Source organism: Fusarium fujikuroi, chromosome FFUJ_chr09 (genome assembly GCF_900079805.1).
Source record: "Fusarium fujikuroi IMI 58289 draft genome, chromosome FFUJ_chr09".
In the NCBI taxonomy this organism is placed as follows: Eukaryota; Fungi; Ascomycota; class Sordariomycetes; order Hypocreales; family Nectriaceae; genus Fusarium; species Fusarium fujikuroi.
The window spans coordinates 865,131-884,956 of NC_036630.1; the positions used below are offsets into that span (position 1 = coordinate 865,131).

Consider the following 19,826-nt stretch of genomic DNA (forward strand, 5'->3'; position numbering starts at 1 on the left):
TCTGAGATTCGTCGTCGTAATAGTCGAATCTTGATGCGCACACCGTTCGTGTCTCACCGCGACATTGCTTCAGCCAAGCCGAAGCCATCTGCGGCTGCTCTGCAGTCTGAGCGGAGCACCCCAGGAACTAGCACTAAAAGAAGCATTGGGCCTATGGGAAACCTCAAAAGCCATGAGGAGCAGGGACTAGAAACTTGGCCGCGAGTGGATTCTTCGGTAGAGTTGGCGTCGAAATCCTCTGCCGCTTCCGGGGACCAGAAAAACAGGGCACGACATGACGAGAGATGGTGGGTATCTGTTCCGGCGTAGGATTCGACAGTTATCACCGGCGCTATCTAAAGCCACAGTCAGGAAATGGCATATTGTTGATGTTCATTGGAAGATTATTTGTTGTTCTGTTAGATCATGGAGGGTGCAGAAATCTGGGGGATGAGCCTGGGCCCGCATGCAAAACGAGGTAAAACATGCGAGAGAAAAGTCTTCTTTTTTGTTTCTTTTTTTTCGGTATTAGATCATTGGTCGACGGGGAGAAAGGAAGGATCAATCTTGTGGAGACTGGCGTTTCTAGTTTTCGATGGTTGGTCGAGTTACATTGAATGGATGGAAGAGAGAAAAAAGACCCATAGCATCGCGATCTGGTCATTTCTTACAGACTCAGAGAGATCCAATCTGCAAGACCGAAGGCATTATCGTGAAGGTATTAAGGGATGAAGTTGGTGCAATATCAGCTGAGCCCTATAGCACATCCAAGCATGCATTGGCTTATCAAACTCTCCCTTTAGCATTGATCAAGTTAGACTTGTTCATGGGCGGGTTTAGTGTAGATTGTAGGGTGTGGCATCCCATGCCGTTTTCAATCATTATGGCAAAGCTGCATCTGCCTCCTCCGAGTAAAGCCTCAACTCTGTTTATAACGTTTTAGGTTTAAGATTATTTACATTGACTTTTCCGAAAACAACATTTACTTACCTACTCTTGCATACATACTCTGTGCGATTCAATCAACGTCTCATCCATTGAGTCGAATTGAATTGAATTGAATTGACCGATGAAAAAAGTCTTGGTATCGTCCCACTTAAGTCAACGGGCAAGCATACTTTCTCCAACTTCCAACTTTTTACGACTTTGCGACATTGGGATTCAGTCCTTCTTTTCTTCTTTTGCGCCGCTACCATTGTTACGCAATCGCAGCAGACAGTGGAGGCCAATCTCTCTGCCAACGTCAGCCGTACCGCGACTTGTACAACTCTGACCGACCCTTTATCTCGCTGTTTGCTTCTTGTACGCCTGGGACCTTGCGTACTTGTCTGACCCGAGAGGTACATACACGACCGGGCACTGCGCTTCAACGCTTGTGTCGACTCTTCTTCTAAAGCTTCTTCGTTGCACTGCGCCTGCAAATGCGCACCGTCAGGTAAGAGCCAATTCTCCTCGTAGCCACGTTTTTTTCTCTGTTCTCTGCATCGTCTCATTTCATCTCATATCTGTCTTCTTATTTGTTCGTCTTGAGTTGCGGGCCTTTCCGAGCGTACCTGGTTCGCTCAGTACCTGGATCATCCTGTCTCTCCATGCGACGCGACCCAGCATTGAAACACCAGGATACCTTTCCGCTTGGCTTGTGCTTTGCGCTACAGTACCAGTTCGATCCAGCTAATTCATCTTCCTTTGTCAGTGCAAGCCTGTGCTGCGCTGGCGATAGTTATTATACTCTCCAGCCATTTCCGTCTTGCTTATATCAAAGTCGACTTTTGGCTTCCCGCCTTGTTGCCGTTGCTACAAGGACCCCTGCCTTCAAATCCGTTCGTCAAACTCTGAACAAAAGTCTCGCCGTTTTGGACCAGCCATCCTAACTTTACTTCTAGACATATTCGCGCTGTCGCGCCGTGATCCTTTTGTTTCCCAATTCTCTTCATCCAACAGCTTCAAAAGCTTCAACGCCCTTGCGCTCGAGCTCTCGACCCTGGTCTGACACCGGCTTCCCACTATCGCAAACTACTACCGAAACTGCGATACCTGCAGCCAGCTATCATTAAAGCACACCGACTTCAGCCCAGCATATCATGGGGTGCTGACCCGTGACCTTTCATTACCACAGTACAAATTACAGTCACTTCGATAACAGCTGTCAGTGCGTTCGCTGTGCTGCGCTGCTGCGCCGTTCGTCCTCGACTACATTCGGGTACTTGGAACCGAATCTGGACAATCTTGTCCAGTTATATCCAATTCCCTGTCTAGCACGGCGATTTGGATGCTAAGTGCATCCTTGCTTGATAAGAATTAACACAAAGGCAGCTTCCTCCCTGCCTTGTTCGGTTGGCGCAGGATCGCTCGACTCTTGCGCTCACCAATCAGTCATCATGACTTCTCCAAAGGTTACAATATCTGACCGCGGCCAAGAGAACGACGACACCCTTATAGAACCTGTGCTATCGTCTCCTCTCTCAACTCCCCAAACAACAAGCCCTGAGCTCGTCTCGTTTCAGTCGCTGGCCGACCAAACATCAACACCACTCAGCATCATGGACGATTCATGCTTTCTCGACATCGACAAGTTCATCGCAAGCGGTCTCGAGTCAAGCAGTGTTAGTGCTGGTGACAAACCTACAGCGTCATTCAGCCAATCGCCATTGATTACAGCGGGGTCGCCCGCTAGACCCTCGGACCCTAGCACTAAGAACCAGCGCAACGCAGATCCTCTTGGATGTACAGGGACGGATACAGGTGGCGGCCTCGCCGAACATACACGTGCCGCTCATGAGGACAATGTTTCTGGATCAGTCGAGAAGGATTCAAAGTTACAACAAACTTCTAATCGGCAATCGTATCGGAGATCCCAAGAGTACGACCAAAAAAAGCCATTAGAGGTCATTGAGCAGCCAAAAATCATCTCGCCAGCGGAAGCTGCATCAAATACGACAGGCTTCGCTACCCAAAATAGCATCGCCCCATCAAATACCGGCGAGCCCAGTCTTGGTTTCAGGGGCCCTCATTCCGATCAGCACGGGTATCGAATAGATAGTTCGAGCAGAAATCAGCAATACGAGACTGCTCTTGCATCTATAGGGCCTTTATCGGTGGAAAGGCACCCTGCGTCAGGGATAGTCACAGCGCAGGCACAGGCAAGCAGCCACTGTAGTGCTCCTCAAGGCGCCACACAGGCCATGTCAAGCACGGCCTCCACTAGCAACAATTCTGTCCCCCCTGGGCATCAAAGACACCGGACCGGTCATTCCTCACACGACTCCCGCGACAACGACTTTCCTCCCTCTCACACAACATCCCTTTCTTCTCGAGTCGGTGGCATAAAACTCGATACGAGTTTTGTCAAGCCCACGCCAAGGCCTATTGTTCGTACTGCGCCCGACTCACCTTCGCTCAGTATCCAGCATCCAACTCCCGATATCACCTCCCAGGCCCGATCTGGAGCATACGTCGGGAACATCGCACAACTCGAAGCCACTGCCGAACGGTTGTCTATGACCAGTTCCATCGACGATGCGATTCGAGATTTACACACTGAATTAAAGCGATCCGACAGCAGACGTTCTTCCATCCTTGCTGCCAGCGTCAAAGCCTCAGGGTCCATTGACGATTACACCAGTAACCCCGGCTCCGCTATCGAACAACTAAGACGACATCCTTCCATCGCTTCTTCCATCGTTTCTACAAACAACGCTGCACGCCACGGTGGTTATTCCCCCGGTGGATACGTACTTTCGCCTAATCACTCCTTTACCGGACGTCTTCGATCAGGATCCAAGAATTCGGCTGGCCGACCAGACTTTGATCTCGATACAGTTCTATCCCGTCACGGCCCAGGCAAAGCATCTGTTAGAAGTGTCCGGTCAACAAAGGTCTCGCTTGCCGAGATCTCGGAATCAGAGCCTATTGCACTGACCCAGGACGTCCTCGACATGGCCGACAAAACACCGGTCAAGAACCCTGAGGGTGAATCTCTCCTCCCCGATGAGCTCCGCGATGCCAATATGCCCGCCACCGACGTCTTCCAAAACATGATGGGAGACGACGATTTTATGAACTCCAAGAACGAGCGCCCGCACCCCGATGCGAGCACTGGTCTTCTCGCCGATCAAGAGTCTAGGGATCCTCAGCGACCCGGAAGTTCACATTCAGATACAACATTCCAACAATGCCAGGATGCATTTGGCGACTTTGATGGTGTTCATTGGGTACCTGAACAAGATGACCCTTACTCCCTCCCCGATGACTTGGAGCCTCAACCCCAGCCTCGACCTCGACAGCGACAAATGAGCCATTCCGAACATGTACGGCCACAGTCCTACTTTGACCCTGAGTCTGGTCAACAAATGCTGTACTACCCTGCGCGGGTTCCCGCTATGCTCAACCTACCCCCCAAGCTGTCCAATAAACCCAAGGCCAATGAAAGAAATAAGCGACGCTCCCAGGTGATGAGTGCTATGTTTGAAGGCAACAGGCAATCGAAGATGTTGGATGCCGATGCAAAGGCACAAGAGCGCGATACTACGAGAGATTCCTGGCTGCCTGACCCACTTGCTGGTCACCGAGAGTCATTTGCTGCTTTATCATCTGATGGATTCGGCAATCTTGGCCAGGAACCAGAGACAATTCGTTCTGTCCACTCGGATCAAGATGTTCCTCCTGCTGTGCAACCTGAAACCAATGCCAATGCTCCGACTGAGACACTGAGGCGCCCTCAACGGTTGTCTCGGAACGAACTTGACAAGCGAAAGTCGAGAATGTCAAACTTACCTCCACAACTCAGAGCAAGCGCCTACTTTGATCTTCCCGACAACACTCAAGGAGAGATCGAGGTTAAGGATGGCTCAGCCATGGCCACCCTTGAAAGCATTCTAGATGCTTCGGCAAAGGCCCCTGTCAGTGCATTTACAGATCATGAACGTGCCGGCAGACTTGGAAAGGAAGTTTACGGCAAAGAAAAGAAGCGAGCTTCAGTTGCTGCATCCATGGTTCTTCAGCCTGAAGGCGATAAGAAGCATGCCAGAAAACGTTCCTCTTTTATGTGGCTCGGCAAACGTCACAGCCATGCCAGTGATGATGACAGGGCACAGTCAGAGTCTGGGCTGGGACCTGTCAACGCTGACACGAATGCGAATGAGCATGACGGACTAGCCCGCAGCGTGGATGGTCGTAGCGATGGCCATAGCGATGATGAGCAACAAGCCGCCAAAGAAGAAGCGGAGGATCTGTCTGAGGAGGAAGGCTACAATGGACCCCCAACAACACTCCTGGCCGAGTTACAGTTGCGAAAGCAGCAGCAAAAAGAACGCACTCAGCGAACATTCCCAGGAGGTATGCACGCAACACTGTTGGAGATGGATGCTGTTGCCGAAACTCAGAAGAAGGCAAGAAACAACAAGCGCATCAACCTGGCATGGGAAGACGGCCAGGCACAAGCTGTTGATGAGGATTCCGATGATGAGGATATTCCTCTGGCTGTCATTGCAGCACGCAACCAAGGCGCAAAGAATGTTATGGATCTTCAACGCCCCATTGGTTTGATGGAGCGTCGTGAGATGGAAGAGAACGAACCCCTCAGTCACCGTCGAGCTCGTCTGCATGGCCAGGATCCGCGATCTATGGTAATTAGTCACAGGCCCAGCATGAACAATCTCAGTGCCAATCATCTTCCCACGACCCCTCATTCGGCACACCAATCTGTCGCCCAAATTTCGGTACAAAACGCATCGACTGAGCCGGATGATGAGTTTGAAGGAGAGACTCTTGCTGATAGAAAGCGACGGCTTGCGGCCAAGGAGGAAGCAGAGAATCTTCTACCTAAAGCCCGGCCTGTCAGCAGTGCGTTCTCCGTTGAGCTCCTCAATCAATTTGAGGATCCTGAAGAGAAGAAGAAGAAAGAGGAAGAGAATAAGCCCAAGTTAGGCGAGGAGGAAACCCTAGGTCAACGACGAAAACGTTTACAAGCTGAGCGAGAAGCCCGTGAGCGTGAGATGAGTTTCAACCAGCTGAACGCCAGTGCCGAAGAGGCTGAGGCACCGATACCAGGAATCAACGGGCGCATGCACCAGCTGTCTAGTGTTCTCTCTGCCCATCCTAAAAGGGAGACCAACCAAGCCCAGGAGGAGCGCGCTCGTATGGAACATGAGCAAAGGCTTCTGAGAGAGCGTGAGGCTAAGATGGCCGCTTATCGAAGCCAAATGCCGCAGGCTCTCGGTGGTCCTAGCAATGCGCAATCTGGAGGTTACCGTGGAGGTACTTTCAACAATGGTCTTGGTGGCCAGAACTCCCAAGCAGCCATGTCCTCTCCTGCCCTTCATACGCAACTCTTCAACCAACCATCTCTTAACCACCGAAAGAGTGCTGTATTCAGTACTTATGGGGCCCCTATGCAGCAAGCTCCATATGGCGGTTCAGCTACGAACCTGGGTGCGATGAACATGGGGTATAATGGTATGCCCAATGGCATGAACCCTTACGGCGCTGGTGCCATGAGTGTTTATGGTGGAGGCATGTTGCAGCCTGGTATGCAAATGCCTGGCCAAGGTGGTTCCACCAACAGAATCGAGCAATGGCGTCAGGGTGTTCACCCTTAAGCAAGTCAATAGCACATCGGCTGTTGACATGGTCTACAAGTACCTTTTCTAAGACGGCGCATCTGGAAGAAATACCTAGTGTACTATTTTGAGGAAACATAGAAGGGAAGGGGAAGCTTTTTACAGCATTGCTAGCTATCATTGGTGTTGTGGATCGAGGTCAATGGTGGGATAACATCTTGAGGTAATTTTTTTTTTTTTCTTGTTCTGCATGGCACCTAGCATTGCATGGCGCTGGAAATACTTGCGACGCTGGAAGGGCACAGCTATATCTTGACAATCTAATCGTTTTAATATGTTTTTTCTGGGATTGCTTCCTCATTCCGGTGGCATGTAGTTTTAGACTAGGGGCATGAACACGATGATATGACCAAAACTACTGGAGTCCAAAAACCCAACAGTGATGCAATGCATGGGGAGGTATCAACTCGTCATATTGCAAGAAACAGACCTACAGAAAAATTAAGCAACCCAATGTCTACAAGACCAACGCCAGGATGATAACAAGCCCTCCCCTTTTCAGTCTTCTACATGCTTTTGGAATCCTTTGCTTCACCTCCGCTTGCCGAAGCTACCAGCAGTCTTTTGCAATTTGGATGGTGGTGCAGACGCAGCTTCAACATCGCTCTCCTCGTCCTCACCCATAGACTCGTCCACATCGTCATGATTGACCTCGTCCTCGTCCAAAGACTCCTCGGCATCGCTGTCGTCCTCCTCACCAGCTGAATCCTCCTCATCGTCAGAGTCACCAACAAAGCCGTTGGTGATGGGAACATCGTCGTCTGAATCGTCAAACTCAGTGTCAAGACCTCGCCTTCGACCAGGTGTGCGCGCAGCATCGTCCTCACCCTCAACCCAGATAACATCTTCGTCCTCATCTTCGTCAGAGTCCGAGTTATCACCGTTGTGAAGGCCGGGGCGCGACATCTTACGACGAAGATCCATTTGGCCCTCGAGCATATCGAGCTTACCCTTCAGGGCGAGAAGACTTGACAGACCCTTAGCGCGCTCAGCGAGAACCTTTTGCAGGCCGCTGAGACTGTGGATAACCTTGGGCTGAGATGCGAGGGCACCACCATGGGCGACTAGTGTCCACTGGACCCAAGTCATAAGGTTTCCGGCGCGACCAGGACGGCGGTACAAGCGAGCGGCAAGCTTGGTAAGAAGAGTGCCAGCGAGAGCGCTGTCGAGGCGCTCAATGGTGTTGCGGATGGTGGGGAGATCGGTGGTGTGCAAACACGACTCGAGAAGGTCTGTGTCGTCGGTACGGAGGGCCTGAGAAAGAACGGTGGTAAGGGACTGGTGTGTCGGGGGCACAATCGCATTTCTCGAAGGCTGGGAAACAACTGCGCCGTTGAGTGCGGAGGGCACATCAATGATATCGTTCTCTGCGCGGAGAAGCTCTCCAAAAGAAGGCGATGTCCCCTCAGCGTCTGATTCCTCGTCATTAGACTGGCCATTGGGCTTTTGCTTGGCGGCCTTTTGGCGGGCGTTTGTCACAGCAGTTTCATGGGCGGTCTGCTCCTCCTCTGGGCTCTCAGCATCGGAGATATCTTCGTCGCTGTCGTTATCGGACGAGATCTCAATGGTCTCAACCTGCGAGGGCTGGAGGGCGTCGGGTCCGGCGATAGAGGCCTTTGACTCGTCGATGACGGACTTATTAGGGATTCTAGCGCTGGTTCTAGCAGCGGGAGCGGCCAGCTTGACCGGCGCTTTGCGTTTTGTTGACATTATGTGTGGGTGTTGGTGTGAAGCGTAGGAGATGTGAAGCGGTCGCGTGCAGGGATTCGTCGGTGATGAGATTCAACGACGGACGGTTAATTTAAGAAGCAAGTTATTAGTGCGACTGTTGCTTCTTTGTATAGTATCTTTTCCGTAATAAATGAGGGAAAGTGATACTGTTGAACGTTATCAATGGAAAATTTGACGAAGCCGTCGCTCGGTCTCGAGTGAAGGAACTTTTTTTCTGGAACCCCCAGCTTGTCTCTGGTGGTTGCCCCACAAGCGATAAGATTAGAGAAAAAGGGTCACGTGGAGTGCCACAGTCAGAGTGCCACAGATGAGTCATGGTGTGGCTGTTTGCGCAGCTTCCATCGGCAAGGAGAATATCCTGGCCCAATGCGGCCCGACCTTGAGCTTGGGAGCATTTAATTACAGTGATTGGCCTCACTGCAGCCTCTAAATGAAGAGAGCGGTGATTGGACGAAGTGGATCGATAGTGGACTTTAGATAAGCTGCAATTGGTCACATCCGCAACCTTCACGTTCGCTTCCGGAGGGATCATCTCGTAGCCTGTGGCCTCAGGAGATATGAAGTACAAATCAGACCCAGCATCATGTAAGAATGTTTCTAGTTACACAATGACACAGATCTTGGGGACACAAGCTCGAAACCCGGTGATTGCTTACCTTTTTTCATTGTTTGCCAACGGGATGGTCACCTGATACTTGCCCTTGCCTGGACTTGAGATCCAAGGTGGGCCTGTATCCCGGCTTGGGTATGATGCGTCCCAGTTTCGGTAGAAGGGTGAAAGCTGTTAAGTGGTTATAGTGGTTTGGTGCATGGCTGCTTTTGACGCGACGTGAACGTGTAAGAGAGGTGTCATGAAAGGTGATGCACGTGCTTCAGTATAAAATGGGATCTGTTTCCGCGACCGTTTCTGAACTTGTCATTTCATCAGCGCAAGTAAAAGATCTTCATTAGCTAAACATGTGATAATACATTTCAAGTTTCACGAAATCTGTTTGTTCCTTACTTGAATACGATCATCTTATCTTGTAAGACGAAGCTCGGGAAACGGTGGCATTACGGGGCCGTCATCACTCTCATCCCGTGTCTTCTCGGCTTTGAGGACCTTCCCCTTGCGTTCTGATCTGTCCTCACCAGCCACATTCAATTGGATGTTTTTCATGAGATAGAGTTCTAGATCGAATTAAACTCTGAATCAGCTCTGCATAATCGAAACGTATATTCCAGAACAAACCTGAATGATCAAACAGCTGATTCACCTCTGTTGACTGATTTGGAACGTCTTTCATCTTGATCAATCTCATTAGCATGATACTACCAACCTCTACCATAATATCATCCCCAGCCACCCGCCAATCCACATCCATGACAATGACGGTGATGGTGGCCCGTGCACCACCTCATAATCCCTTTGATACAAAACTCGGTCAACTAAATTTTTATGTCCCCTCGTACCCAATCCCCTCGCCAAGTTGGCCACCCCGTTAGAGACAAGTCAACGGCTCAGCGGAGTTTGCCTTCTTCCCTCATAAATACCACCGCGCCTCCGACCGGGCAAAATTCACTGACGTGCACGCGCTTTTCCCTCAGAGGCTCCCCTTAGATCCAACCCCCTACCCCCCTCCCTCTTCCGGTTCCCGGCCAGCAAAAAAAAAGCACTGAGCAGCGCAACGCTATCGCTATTGCTCTCTCTCACTGGCAAAAAACTGAACTGCCACCGCAACTGGCCACTCAGAGTTCCTCCTCTCTTGGCAACCACCTTGCACCTTTTCAGTTAACGGCAAAGCACAAAAAGCACCTTCCGCGCCCCGATCACGATAAGAGCTCCTTCCAGTTCTTATTGTTCTCGAAGCCGGCGATCACCACCAAAAATTACCACCGCCTTCTCCCAATCAATATTGACCTTTTATAGGTACAATCACATCTTTCAATCGCATTTATTCACTTTCACACCATAATCAATAATAGGTTTTGTGATTCGAGAGTCTTCTCTGAATTGCTTAAACTGTTTCGTCTTTTGATTAGTCATTTTTTATTTCTCCAATTTCTGGCCTTCTTATTTCTTCTCTTACGTTTTACGTACTCTACCTTGTATTGTACTTACCTTTTGCTCCGCTGCGCTGCGCTACACTTGCGCTGCACCCTGACGCGCAAAAAAAGACTCCGTCGCGAAATCAGCTGTTCGATTTCCATTGTCAGCGTCATTGCTTCGGCTTTACTCCTCTTTTTTCCCACCTTGACCTACCTTGCAAGCTCTTGCCTCCCACAGGCTACGAGCGAGCTATTGCCATCGACTCCGCCTACCTTTTTGCCGCTAGGCTACCAGAATTCAGAGGAGCTACCAATATAAGATCGCGACCCCCCGCCTTCTAATCCAATTTCGCAACTGCGCGACGCGCCTCCATTCCTACGTATCCACTTCTCAATCTCCATCGCGCATCAACACCACGTCGACTCGCGATAATCCTCGACTCATCATTTTCACCTGCGCATCTTTATTTCATGTCGCGACGAGTCAACTAAGCTAGACCTGTATTGACGCGCCTTTATCGCGAACAGCCATTATGGCTTCACCAACCCCCGATGCGACCGCTCCCATAAACGAGAATACGTCGCGCGATGTCACGGTAGAGAAGGAACAAAAGTCCGAAGTCAACGGGTAAGTTGCCCCTCAGTTCTGATGGCGCGCTTTTTTTTTGCATGTGCCGTCGCGTGCCGTAAGGCTGTGATGCATGGCGCAAACGCGCACATCGTTTCTCAGCAATCTCTGACATGTTCATCAGGCATGCGACACCTGAAAAGCCAAAGGACACACCTGAATCTGCGCCTGTCAATGGCAACAAAGCGGACGATCATCTCGTCGAGAATGGTGTCCACAAGGACGTAGAGATGGCAGAGGCGAACGATGAGAAGAAGCCCTCCCAAGTGCCTTCGGCGGACGAAAAGAACGATCAAAAGACCGAAGGTGATGATCAGACGAAAGACACTGGTGATGCCAAACCTGTGGGGGAGCCTAAGGCTGGGGAGGACTCTAAGGCTACAGAGGAGGATGTCGATATGACAGACGCTGTGCCTGCAGAGAAGTCCGGAGCCGAGAATCCCGCTGGAGCTGCGACCGCAAAAGAGTCCAAGGATGTCGATATGGTAGACAAGCCTGCAGATACCCCTGAAAAGGCTGAGGGAACAGACGACAAGGCACCCGCTTCCTCCAACAATACCGCGGCTCCCTCCTCAGAGACTGAAGTCCAACCTACCAGCCTATCTCAGTTGGCTATCGACACGAAGGAAGCGGATGCCCCTAAACCTTCCACCGAGGTGTCGATGCAGGATGCCCCCGTTGGCGACACTTCCGTTAGCTCTAAGGTAGCTCGCGAACGTGAGGATGATGCCACAGACGAGCCTGCACCAAAGCGAGCCAAGACCGAGCCCAAATCTGAAGAACCCGCCGACGTTACGTCCACTGTCTCCAAGACTGACCCGGCCTCTGCTGAGTCTGCCCCCGAGAAGGAGATTTCTCGCTTCGCTGGTCTTACCAGATGGAATGAGGCCGATTTCAAGAACCAAACGCTCACCCCTTTTCAACGACGCGAGTTCCGCAAGGTGCTGGGGCGCGTAAAGAAGACAAAGGCTGGTGGCCATTTCAAGGACTCAGTCCCCAAGATGTGGCCTCAACTCGCTGAGAGTTATTTGGCTAAGATCGAGAAACCTATGGACCTTTCCGAGATTGACCGGACCCTTCGTGATATTAATGGTGCTTATGTTACGGTCGGTGATTTTCAGGATGCCCTGGTTCTCATGTACGACAACACGCGCAACTTCAATGGAACCCTCCATGAGGTTACTGGTGCTGCGTTCAATGCCATTCGAAGCATCTGGGAAGAAGTTGCCACCATTCCACAAGAAGAGGCAGTCAAGCCCAAGCAGGTACCCAAGCCCAAGCCTCCCCGCGAGTCGCGTATCAGCTCTCTCGGCGATTCTATTGCTCGCAAGCCATCTGTTGGGCCTGGCGCTAGTCCCGCCGCCGAAAGCGTGTCGTCAAAGCCGCGGCTTGGATCTCAAGAAGCCAATACTGCTGCTACTGAACTGCGCCGTGCCTCATCTGCCACCGAGGGCGATCGTCCCAAACGAACCGTCCGTGCTCCCAAATCAAAGGATATTGACTATACCACGAAGCCTTCGCGAAAGAAGCTTAAGCCTGAGCTGCAGTTCTCTGAAGAGGTATTGAACGATTTGATGTCCCCCAAGAACCACGCCATCAACAACTGGTTTATGGAACCAGTCGATGCCGAGGGACTTAACATTCCCCATTACTACTCCATCATCAAGAAGCCCATGGATCTGGGAAAGGTGGCTCGTATGCTAAAGAGTGGCGACATCAACAACATCAAGGACTTTGACAAGAACGTGCGGCTGATCTTTTCCAATTGTTATACCTTCAACGGTAGTGTTGACCAAGGCAACACTGTGTCGTATGTAGCTTCCCAATTGGAGGACTACTACAACAGTTTGATGAAGGACAAGGACAGCTGGTTAGCCAGACACGCCAAGGCACATGCTCCTGCTGCTTCCCACGGTAGCGACGAGGAAGATGAGGACGAGGAGGCCGATGGTGATGGCGATGAGATAACAGCTCCTCCAACTGCAGACCACAGTAAGGAAGTGCGAGACCTGGAGAAAAAGCTGAGGGAGGAAAGTGAGAAGCTGACGGAGCTTCTGTGTGGCGACTCGCCCAATGAGAGCATGGTCGCAATGCAGAAGAGTATCGTGAACCTCGTACAAGAAAGTCTTCTGAAGGCGAAACAGACTCTCAGTGCGCACCGCTCAAAGCATCCTGAGAAGCCCTCTAAGAAGGCCAGTAAGCCGAGCAAGCCTAAGCCCAGTGGATCTGCTCCCCGCAAACCCAGTGGAAGTGTGGCAAATGCAAAGAAGCCCAGTGGCACCAAGAAAGCTGTGAAGAAGACTCTCACCGCGGCAGACAAAGACGCTATCGCTTCTGCTATCAATGATCTTGATGGCGCACAGCTTGACCGCGCCATCGATATCATCAAGCGTGACACTGGCCAAAATGTAAGTTCACCAGCATCGCCCGTGATAGTGACAACGTGCTGACGACCTTGTAGGAGAATACCGACGGAGAGCTTGAGCTAGACATTGACCAGCTTAGCAATGAAGCTCTGCTGAAACTCTGGGAACTCTGTAAGAAAGTGTTGCCTGGGTTCGGGAAGGACAACAACGTGCCATCTTCTCCGGAAGTGTCACGGGCAGCGCCGCCTAAGCATACGAAGGCATCATCGACATCAGCGAAGCCCAAAAAGAACAAGCCCATGAGTGCCCGTGAACAGGAGGAACGAATCGCGCAGCTTCGTGATCTCAGCAACCTGTATAGACCGGGTCAGGAGCCTGGCGAGAATCAACCTGTGTTGCAGGCTCCCACACCTACGGCCGAGTCCAGTGATGAGTCGGACTCGGAGGAGGAGTAGAGGTGGCGTCGGGCTGAGAGAGATGGATTGTATGAGTTGTATGACCTTTTTGGGAGCTTGGATGTCTCGTCGACCGGAGAGCATCAGCCACCATTATACCCAGCCGCATGGCTGCACCAGGTGTCATGTTTGCTCAAAGGGGCGACGGGGTGTGCCTGAACAATATTCGAGCATGCCGCCTCGGATGAGGCAGACATAACCAAGCCTGATGAATCGATAATGAAGACGTCGTCATAGTTCTTAGCGAACATGGACATTTGGGATCAACAGGGAGTATCTGGCGCACAGAGACATAGGGTGATATGATAATAGCTGGCTTTCTAGTGCGGGAAAGCAACGATGCGGCTAGCTGAGGATTCGTGGGGGCAAGGCCATAGTTTTGGGGAGATACCCTGACTGAGGAGAATCGATAACGCATGGTTGCTTGGTACTATGCGCCAAGGTGAGGTTGGATGGCAGCGGGAATCTGAGCCGCTTGTCGGTGGTTTGTGGCTTTAGATGTAACCATAGCGATAAGAAACTTTGTTATCCCATTTTGTCGCGTGCTTTGATGTGCATGTTGGAACAGATACCCTTGAGTGCTGCTGGGCGCTTGGCCGGGAAGCTCGAACGACTCGAGGTTGATTGAGTGTTTGTTTGGCGCGTAGAGGTCGATCGATCTCTCGTTGTCGTTTGAAGGTCATCTTATAGCGAGTGACACAAACCATTTTCGAGGAGCATTTCCGTGTGCTATGATGGCGAAGCTGTGTCGTTGGTTGCGACACACGACGTGGCTGCAATTACATCGGACTTCCGAAGCGATTGTTTTGGCATGACAACGTGGCATTTCGCAAGAAGGACTTTTGTTGTTGAGTTTATCTCAGTGGTTGTGCAGAAGGGGAGTGTTGTTTGTGTTGGTCTTTGGTCTTTGGTGTAAGGTAACCGAGCTTGGTGGTGCTTCTGCGGCGTCAAGAATGCCGACTTTGAACCAGAAAGACACGAGAGTATGATAAACCAAAAAGCAAGGAAGAAAAGCATATAGTTGGTGGAGTGAGAGTGAATCATAGAGGTTGTAATGTGGAAAGGAAGATGTCAGTGATGGACTGAACGCCGTGGGGGAATGTCATGATAGAGAAGAGATATGCCAATACGAAAAGATCTCAAAACGGTGCGAGTCATGCCGAAAATGGAGACAAGCTATAAAGCAGCCATTATAGTCTCGTACTTATGAGTATAATGCAGAGAAAAATGGCGACAAATGCGTATCAAACAAGTGCTTTGCTTCTGGCGGCGTGCGTGAAGCCAACAGAGTCCGTCTGATGTGGCAATGCGGGGTTGAAGAAGGTCAGCAGACAAAGAGGAGAAAGTACGTACCAATACGATAACAACCGGACGTATGTGTCAAGTACAGGCAGTTGTTTTTCTCAGTATCGCATCGCAGAATGCAGTATTCGTCGTTGATGATTTTGTCGCTGGTAGGTTTTTTTCTTTTGCTGGTAGAAATTTGGGGGAGTAAGGTGGACTTTTTTGGTGGGCTGACGGGGGAGGGAGGAGTACTGTTTGGGAAGGAACCTCGCCTCGCCAAAACAGCAAACAGTGTGATATTGGTGCTGGGAGTTTGACTACCCTGGACACGACGACTGTGAGAATTTGGTGACTAACACTGGTAAACATTACTAGGGAAGACGATGTGATAGCCTTGAGAAGTGGGAATGAATTGGGATTGGTTTGTGCACACAAAGGCATTGTCTTTCCAATACTTGTTACACGCGATGATTCTTCAGCAACCAATATGTTGCGACAAAGCTCGCTTGTAGCTTCAACTTGTAAATTTGTGGTCAACTTATATGAAACTATTGTAATCAGCAGACTGTAACGAGAGACACTCGTTACCTGGCTATACACAAGGGAAAATGAACCCTAGGACTCAGAGCTTAAGTCACGAAACCTAATCTAAGTCTAAGGGGCTCTTTCATGAATTCGTTCTAGACCACCATCAACATCTTCAAGTTGCATCACTATGCATCAGACTCCATCGGCACAGGAATCTCTCTCCTCAACCTCCTCTGGATCTCCTCAAAGTCACTCTCGTTCTCTTTCGTGATGAATCCCTTCCTGACCAAGAAGTCGATCATCACAGGACACACATTCGGCTTGAACTCTCCCGCCAACATGCGCTGTACCACTTCCTGACAATCCATCAGCACAAACTCCTCCACTTCATCATCTCCCGGTCGAGGAATAACATCCCCCGGCATCTCTAGATCGAAGACGTAGATGATATCTGGGTGGAATAGCTTTGACTTCTGGTTGATGTTGGCCAGCGTTATCGCTCCCGCGGGTTCAACGCTCGACGAGACGAGATCTGGTGGAAGACAAGCTTCTTCGGTAGATTCGGCTTTGATGCATGTAAGTGGTGTATCACTGGCCTTGATACCACCAGCGACAGTACTGTCAAGAAGACCAGGGTAGCTGAAGAGATGACGACTCCGTCTCGCAACCCAGATCTTTATCCCGCCATCACCACCGCGTACATAGCCCGTCAAATGAGCACCCCTCGTCGCAATGCCAAATAACGGAGCAGCAAACCTCTCGACCTGCACGAATTCCCTTGCGCCGACTATACGAAAGTACTCACTGTGTTCCTTGTGCAGAATAGGAAACAGGTCATCGTCAACGGCTTTATCAACAGCTTCTTGGAATGCAGCATTCGCGTGCTCCGTAAGTGTTGAGCCAGATGCAGGTTCATTCAATGTGACGGTGCGGTTGTCGTGGTCGATAGTGAAGGATGTGGGCCATGGCATTAGGGAGACTGTGGCGGGGAGGATGAAGCCATGAGGGCGAGGGTCGGGAGAGAGAAAGAGACGGTAGTAGGGGGCATAATTTGTTGCAAAACCGAGGGGTGCACTGAAGCTGTTAGTATCCTATGAGCCTTGTGAAGAGAGAGAGGTCGTACTTGTCAATGGCGGTGATGAGATCGAGCAGTTTGAGGTCTGATGAAGGTGTCATGATGGCGGGGGTGGCGTGAATCGTGCAAGTCTTGTAAAGGCCCCTTTGTTGGTATATGAAATGCGCTGACTGCTTGATCAATCTTGATGTTGCAGAGGCTGCGATGAGATCAAGATAAAGAGCTGATGAGAGTGGAGATGCATCTGATTCTGACTGGACAAGTTGGCCAATGTGAATGGAGAGTTGGATCACAGCCTACCACGAGACGGGTTGTTTGTTTGTTTGTATCTTCAAGCGAGAAATCCAAGCAAACGAAACCATATTTTCAATTTGCCTAATCCTTTCCATGACCACGGATCTATCCTGATCTATATCTTGAAGTCCCTATCAAGTTCAAGTCATAGCTTCAGCTCTGTAGTAGAGCGGCCGATCAACAACCACCTCTAGGCATCTATTCGTCTCCTTCGTCATCCTCCCCAAACAGCTCCTCCATATTCATAGCCTCAAGTGTATTCTCAAGCACTCTTCTACACCTCGCTCTATAATCCAACGCCAGCTGCTGATTTCTTGTCAGGTCACCTCCGCCCACAACCTCCACGTCCGTCTCAAGCAATCTCTCCAGCTCCTGCATGACCTTATGCTGGATGATGGCCGCAGTCTGCTGAAGGAACATTCGCCCGTCTTCACTGACTTGACCGCTGAAGAACTTCTCTTGCTGCTCTTGCTCTGAGCCTTCACTAGTAAGTGTCGAGCGTTGTTCGGGTGGCGCGAGCGTGCAGAATATGTCCCAGACCATGTCGTGCTGAACATGCTGAAAAGCTCCGAGTATATGGGCTGAATCGCTGAGCTGGACGGTTTGTTTTGAGCGTGCAAGGAGGGAGCTGGGGTCTCGAATGGGTCGTAGAGATATGTAATACTCCTCTGTAGCCTCACCCTTTGCAGGCTGACGTTTCCGCACATGAACATAGTCGTTGTGCAGCGCCTCCGTCTCAGGGAGCATAAACCCATATCCCAGTAGTAATTCAGCATTTGTCTTCATGCTGTAGTTGTTGAAGACCTGCTCCCCAGCCTGATACGCCTTTTCAACTTTGAGACTGCAGCCATTGATCCTCTCGTTCCGTATCCATTCCACTTTGGTAGTCATATCGTGGTTTCCCACATCAAACAGCGGCATGAGAACAGAAAAGTCGTCTAGCTTGACACCTTCAGGCAGACGTTGCTGATCCTCTGGCCCAAGGACAAGGCTTGGACGGAAACTTCTGCTTGAGAAGATACTGTAGGCCCATTGGTACAATGGCAACGTGAATAGTTTGAGAAGCTCAGGCTCCCACGATTCAGCGGTCAAAAGATCATGCGCCGTCTTGAATTCTCTCTTCACATTGGCACTTATGCTCGTAACACCAACCTCGATGTTCGTCCCCTCAAACAACTCGGCATCCTCATCTGGCCAAAATGGCGGAAGAGACCAAGAATCATGGTCCTCAGGCTGTGGTAAAGCCTGGATATATGGCGCCCAGAAAGACTCTCCCTTTAGTAGAAAGTGCTTGATGAGAACAAAACGGCCAATGACATGAGGCGGTATTTGCGTCAAGAACCCCGCGGGAAAAGGGTTTGGGTCACCATGACCAGGAAGAGTGTCGAGATATGAGAGCGTCAGAGACGAGGGGACGCTGACGATTGTGTCAGAGGGCGCTGTAGGGGCTGTTGCGCGGAACGAGAGGCCTGTTTCGGGCAAGTGAGTGACTTCAACTGAAGGGTTGAGAGTTGCGCCTTGAGAGAGTGCCCATTTTAATAGGGCTGACGCATGCTCTGAAGAAGCCATCCTCAAATTGAATGAATGAATGTGAAAGAGTGAAGGCTGAAGAATTGTTGATGTCGACGTTTGTGCCCCACCTTGAAAAGTGGAAGGGCAAACCGTCTATCTATCTTCAAGTGACGTATTGGAGATCATCAATACATAAAAAATATCGAATCATGGCATATACGAATTATAGTGAATCAATTAGCATATTACTTATTAGGTACTTTGGTATGAGTTTAGGATACCTTTTGCGGAGTTTATTTTGACACCCTCTATCAAGGTCTGATATTTTCTTGCTCCCCAAGGGATGGCATTATTAATGTATTGATTGAAACAGCAGGGCTCTGAACATCATTAACACTACAGGTTTGATACCAAGAAACTATAACTATACTTACCCCCTTAGACAAGATCTGTGCTTCTCGTCCTAACCCTCCTAAAAACAGGAACAGCATCTCTCCCACTTCCAATCCACTTGACAACATCTTTCCCAAGATCCAACCCCTTGACCTCTTTCATGTTTGCAATCTCATCGGCGGCAAACCCATAGAACAACTTCAAATGATCATCTCCATCCCCCAAATCATCTATAGTCAGTCTTAGTTGTTCGTTCATAAGAACAATGCTAGTGATCTTCATATGCTTATGATACGTCTCACTCGAAAGCTTGTCGTGTAGAATCTTCTTCCAGAGTCTTACAGCTGCGAGAGATTTATCACGAATTACCCACCAGGGTGAATGAACATCCTCTAGCGGGTCGTTGGGCCATTGGAGCCAGGGGACTTTGATGGCGATGATGGAGTGGTCGTTGGGGTTGTCGAAGGAGCGGTAGCAGCAGACGCCCTGGGGGTTGGGCCATTGGAAGCTGAGGTAGGAGCTCATCTTGACTGTTTACTTACCTTGTGTGTATTAAAATATTAGTTGTTGTCTTGAAACGTATTTGGAGCTGTATCGTTTACTCTGCGATTTCAAGGTGTAGGTAAAGGTGATGGGCAATGGCTTTATATGTGTGGCATAAGGCATCATATTGCGCAGTTGTTGCTGAGCTGTCCATCCATGGTATCTGTTCTGAAGGTTGGAAGTGCGAGAGCAATGGTGAACATGGTGTTCGTGCGTGTTCGCGGGCGTCTCTTATAAGCCAAGCCCCATGCAAGTCGAGTCTCGAGGCGAACAAAGGAGTAGGCGAACTCTTAAACAATGATAAACTCGAGAACAAGCCCAGGGAAGAGCCTTTACAGTATTGATTGACTTGAGCCAACAAAAGGAGAGCGAGAAACTAAGAGGCCAACCACT

General features: G+C 50.2%; 6 protein-coding genes; 2 read left to right on the forward strand and 4 right to left on the reverse strand.

Annotated features, from left to right (window-relative positions):
* Nucleotides 1-2,357: 2,357 nt before the first annotated feature.
* FFUJ_09894 (uncharacterized protein) lies at nucleotides 2,358-6,575 on the forward strand (the record flags this gene model as incomplete). Its single annotated transcript, XM_023568153.1, has 1 exon — nucleotides 2,358-6,575. One exon carries the CDS (start codon nucleotides 2,358-2,360, stop codon nucleotides 6,573-6,575), a length of 4,218 nt encoding a protein of 1,405 aa, XP_023436081.1.
* A 552-nt stretch (nucleotides 6,576-7,127) lies between these two features.
* FFUJ_09893 (related to UTP5 protein) lies at nucleotides 7,128-8,306 on the reverse strand (the record flags this gene model as incomplete). Its single annotated transcript, XM_023568154.1, has 1 exon — nucleotides 7,128-8,306. The coding sequence occupies one exon, from the start codon at nucleotides 8,304-8,306 to the stop codon at nucleotides 7,128-7,130; it is 1,179 nt and encodes a 392-aa protein (XP_023436082.1).
* Nucleotides 8,307-10,888: 2,582 nt separating this feature from the next.
* FFUJ_09892 (related to bromodomain protein BDF1) lies at nucleotides 10,889-13,804 on the forward strand (the record flags this gene model as incomplete). XM_023568155.1 has 3 exons in its annotated part: nucleotides 10,889-10,983; nucleotides 11,108-13,391; nucleotides 13,445-13,804. 3 exons carry the CDS (start codon nucleotides 10,889-10,891, stop codon nucleotides 13,802-13,804), a joined length of 2,739 nt encoding a protein of 912 aa, XP_023436083.1.
* Nucleotides 13,805-15,801: 1,997 nt separating this feature from the next.
* On the reverse strand, nucleotides 15,802-16,792 carry FFUJ_09891 (related to thiamin pyrophosphokinase; the record flags this gene model as incomplete). XM_023568156.1 has 2 exons in its annotated part: nucleotides 15,802-16,690; nucleotides 16,740-16,792. 2 exons carry the CDS (start codon nucleotides 16,790-16,792, stop codon nucleotides 15,802-15,804), a joined length of 942 nt encoding a protein of 313 aa, XP_023436084.1.
* Nucleotides 16,793-17,183: 391 nt separating this feature from the next.
* Nucleotides 17,184-18,554, reverse strand: FFUJ_09890 (uncharacterized protein; the record flags this gene model as incomplete). Its single annotated transcript, XM_023568157.1, has 1 exon — nucleotides 17,184-18,554. One exon carries the CDS (start codon nucleotides 18,552-18,554, stop codon nucleotides 17,184-17,186), a length of 1,371 nt encoding a protein of 456 aa, XP_023436085.1.
* Nucleotides 18,555-18,935: 381 nt separating this feature from the next.
* FFUJ_09889 (uncharacterized protein) lies at nucleotides 18,936-19,415 on the reverse strand (the record flags this gene model as incomplete). The annotated part of the gene is made up of 1 exon (XM_023568158.1): nucleotides 18,936-19,415. The coding sequence occupies one exon, from the start codon at nucleotides 19,413-19,415 to the stop codon at nucleotides 18,936-18,938; it is 480 nt and encodes a 159-aa protein (XP_023436086.1).
* Between the last annotated feature and the right edge of the window lie 411 nt (nucleotides 19,416-19,826).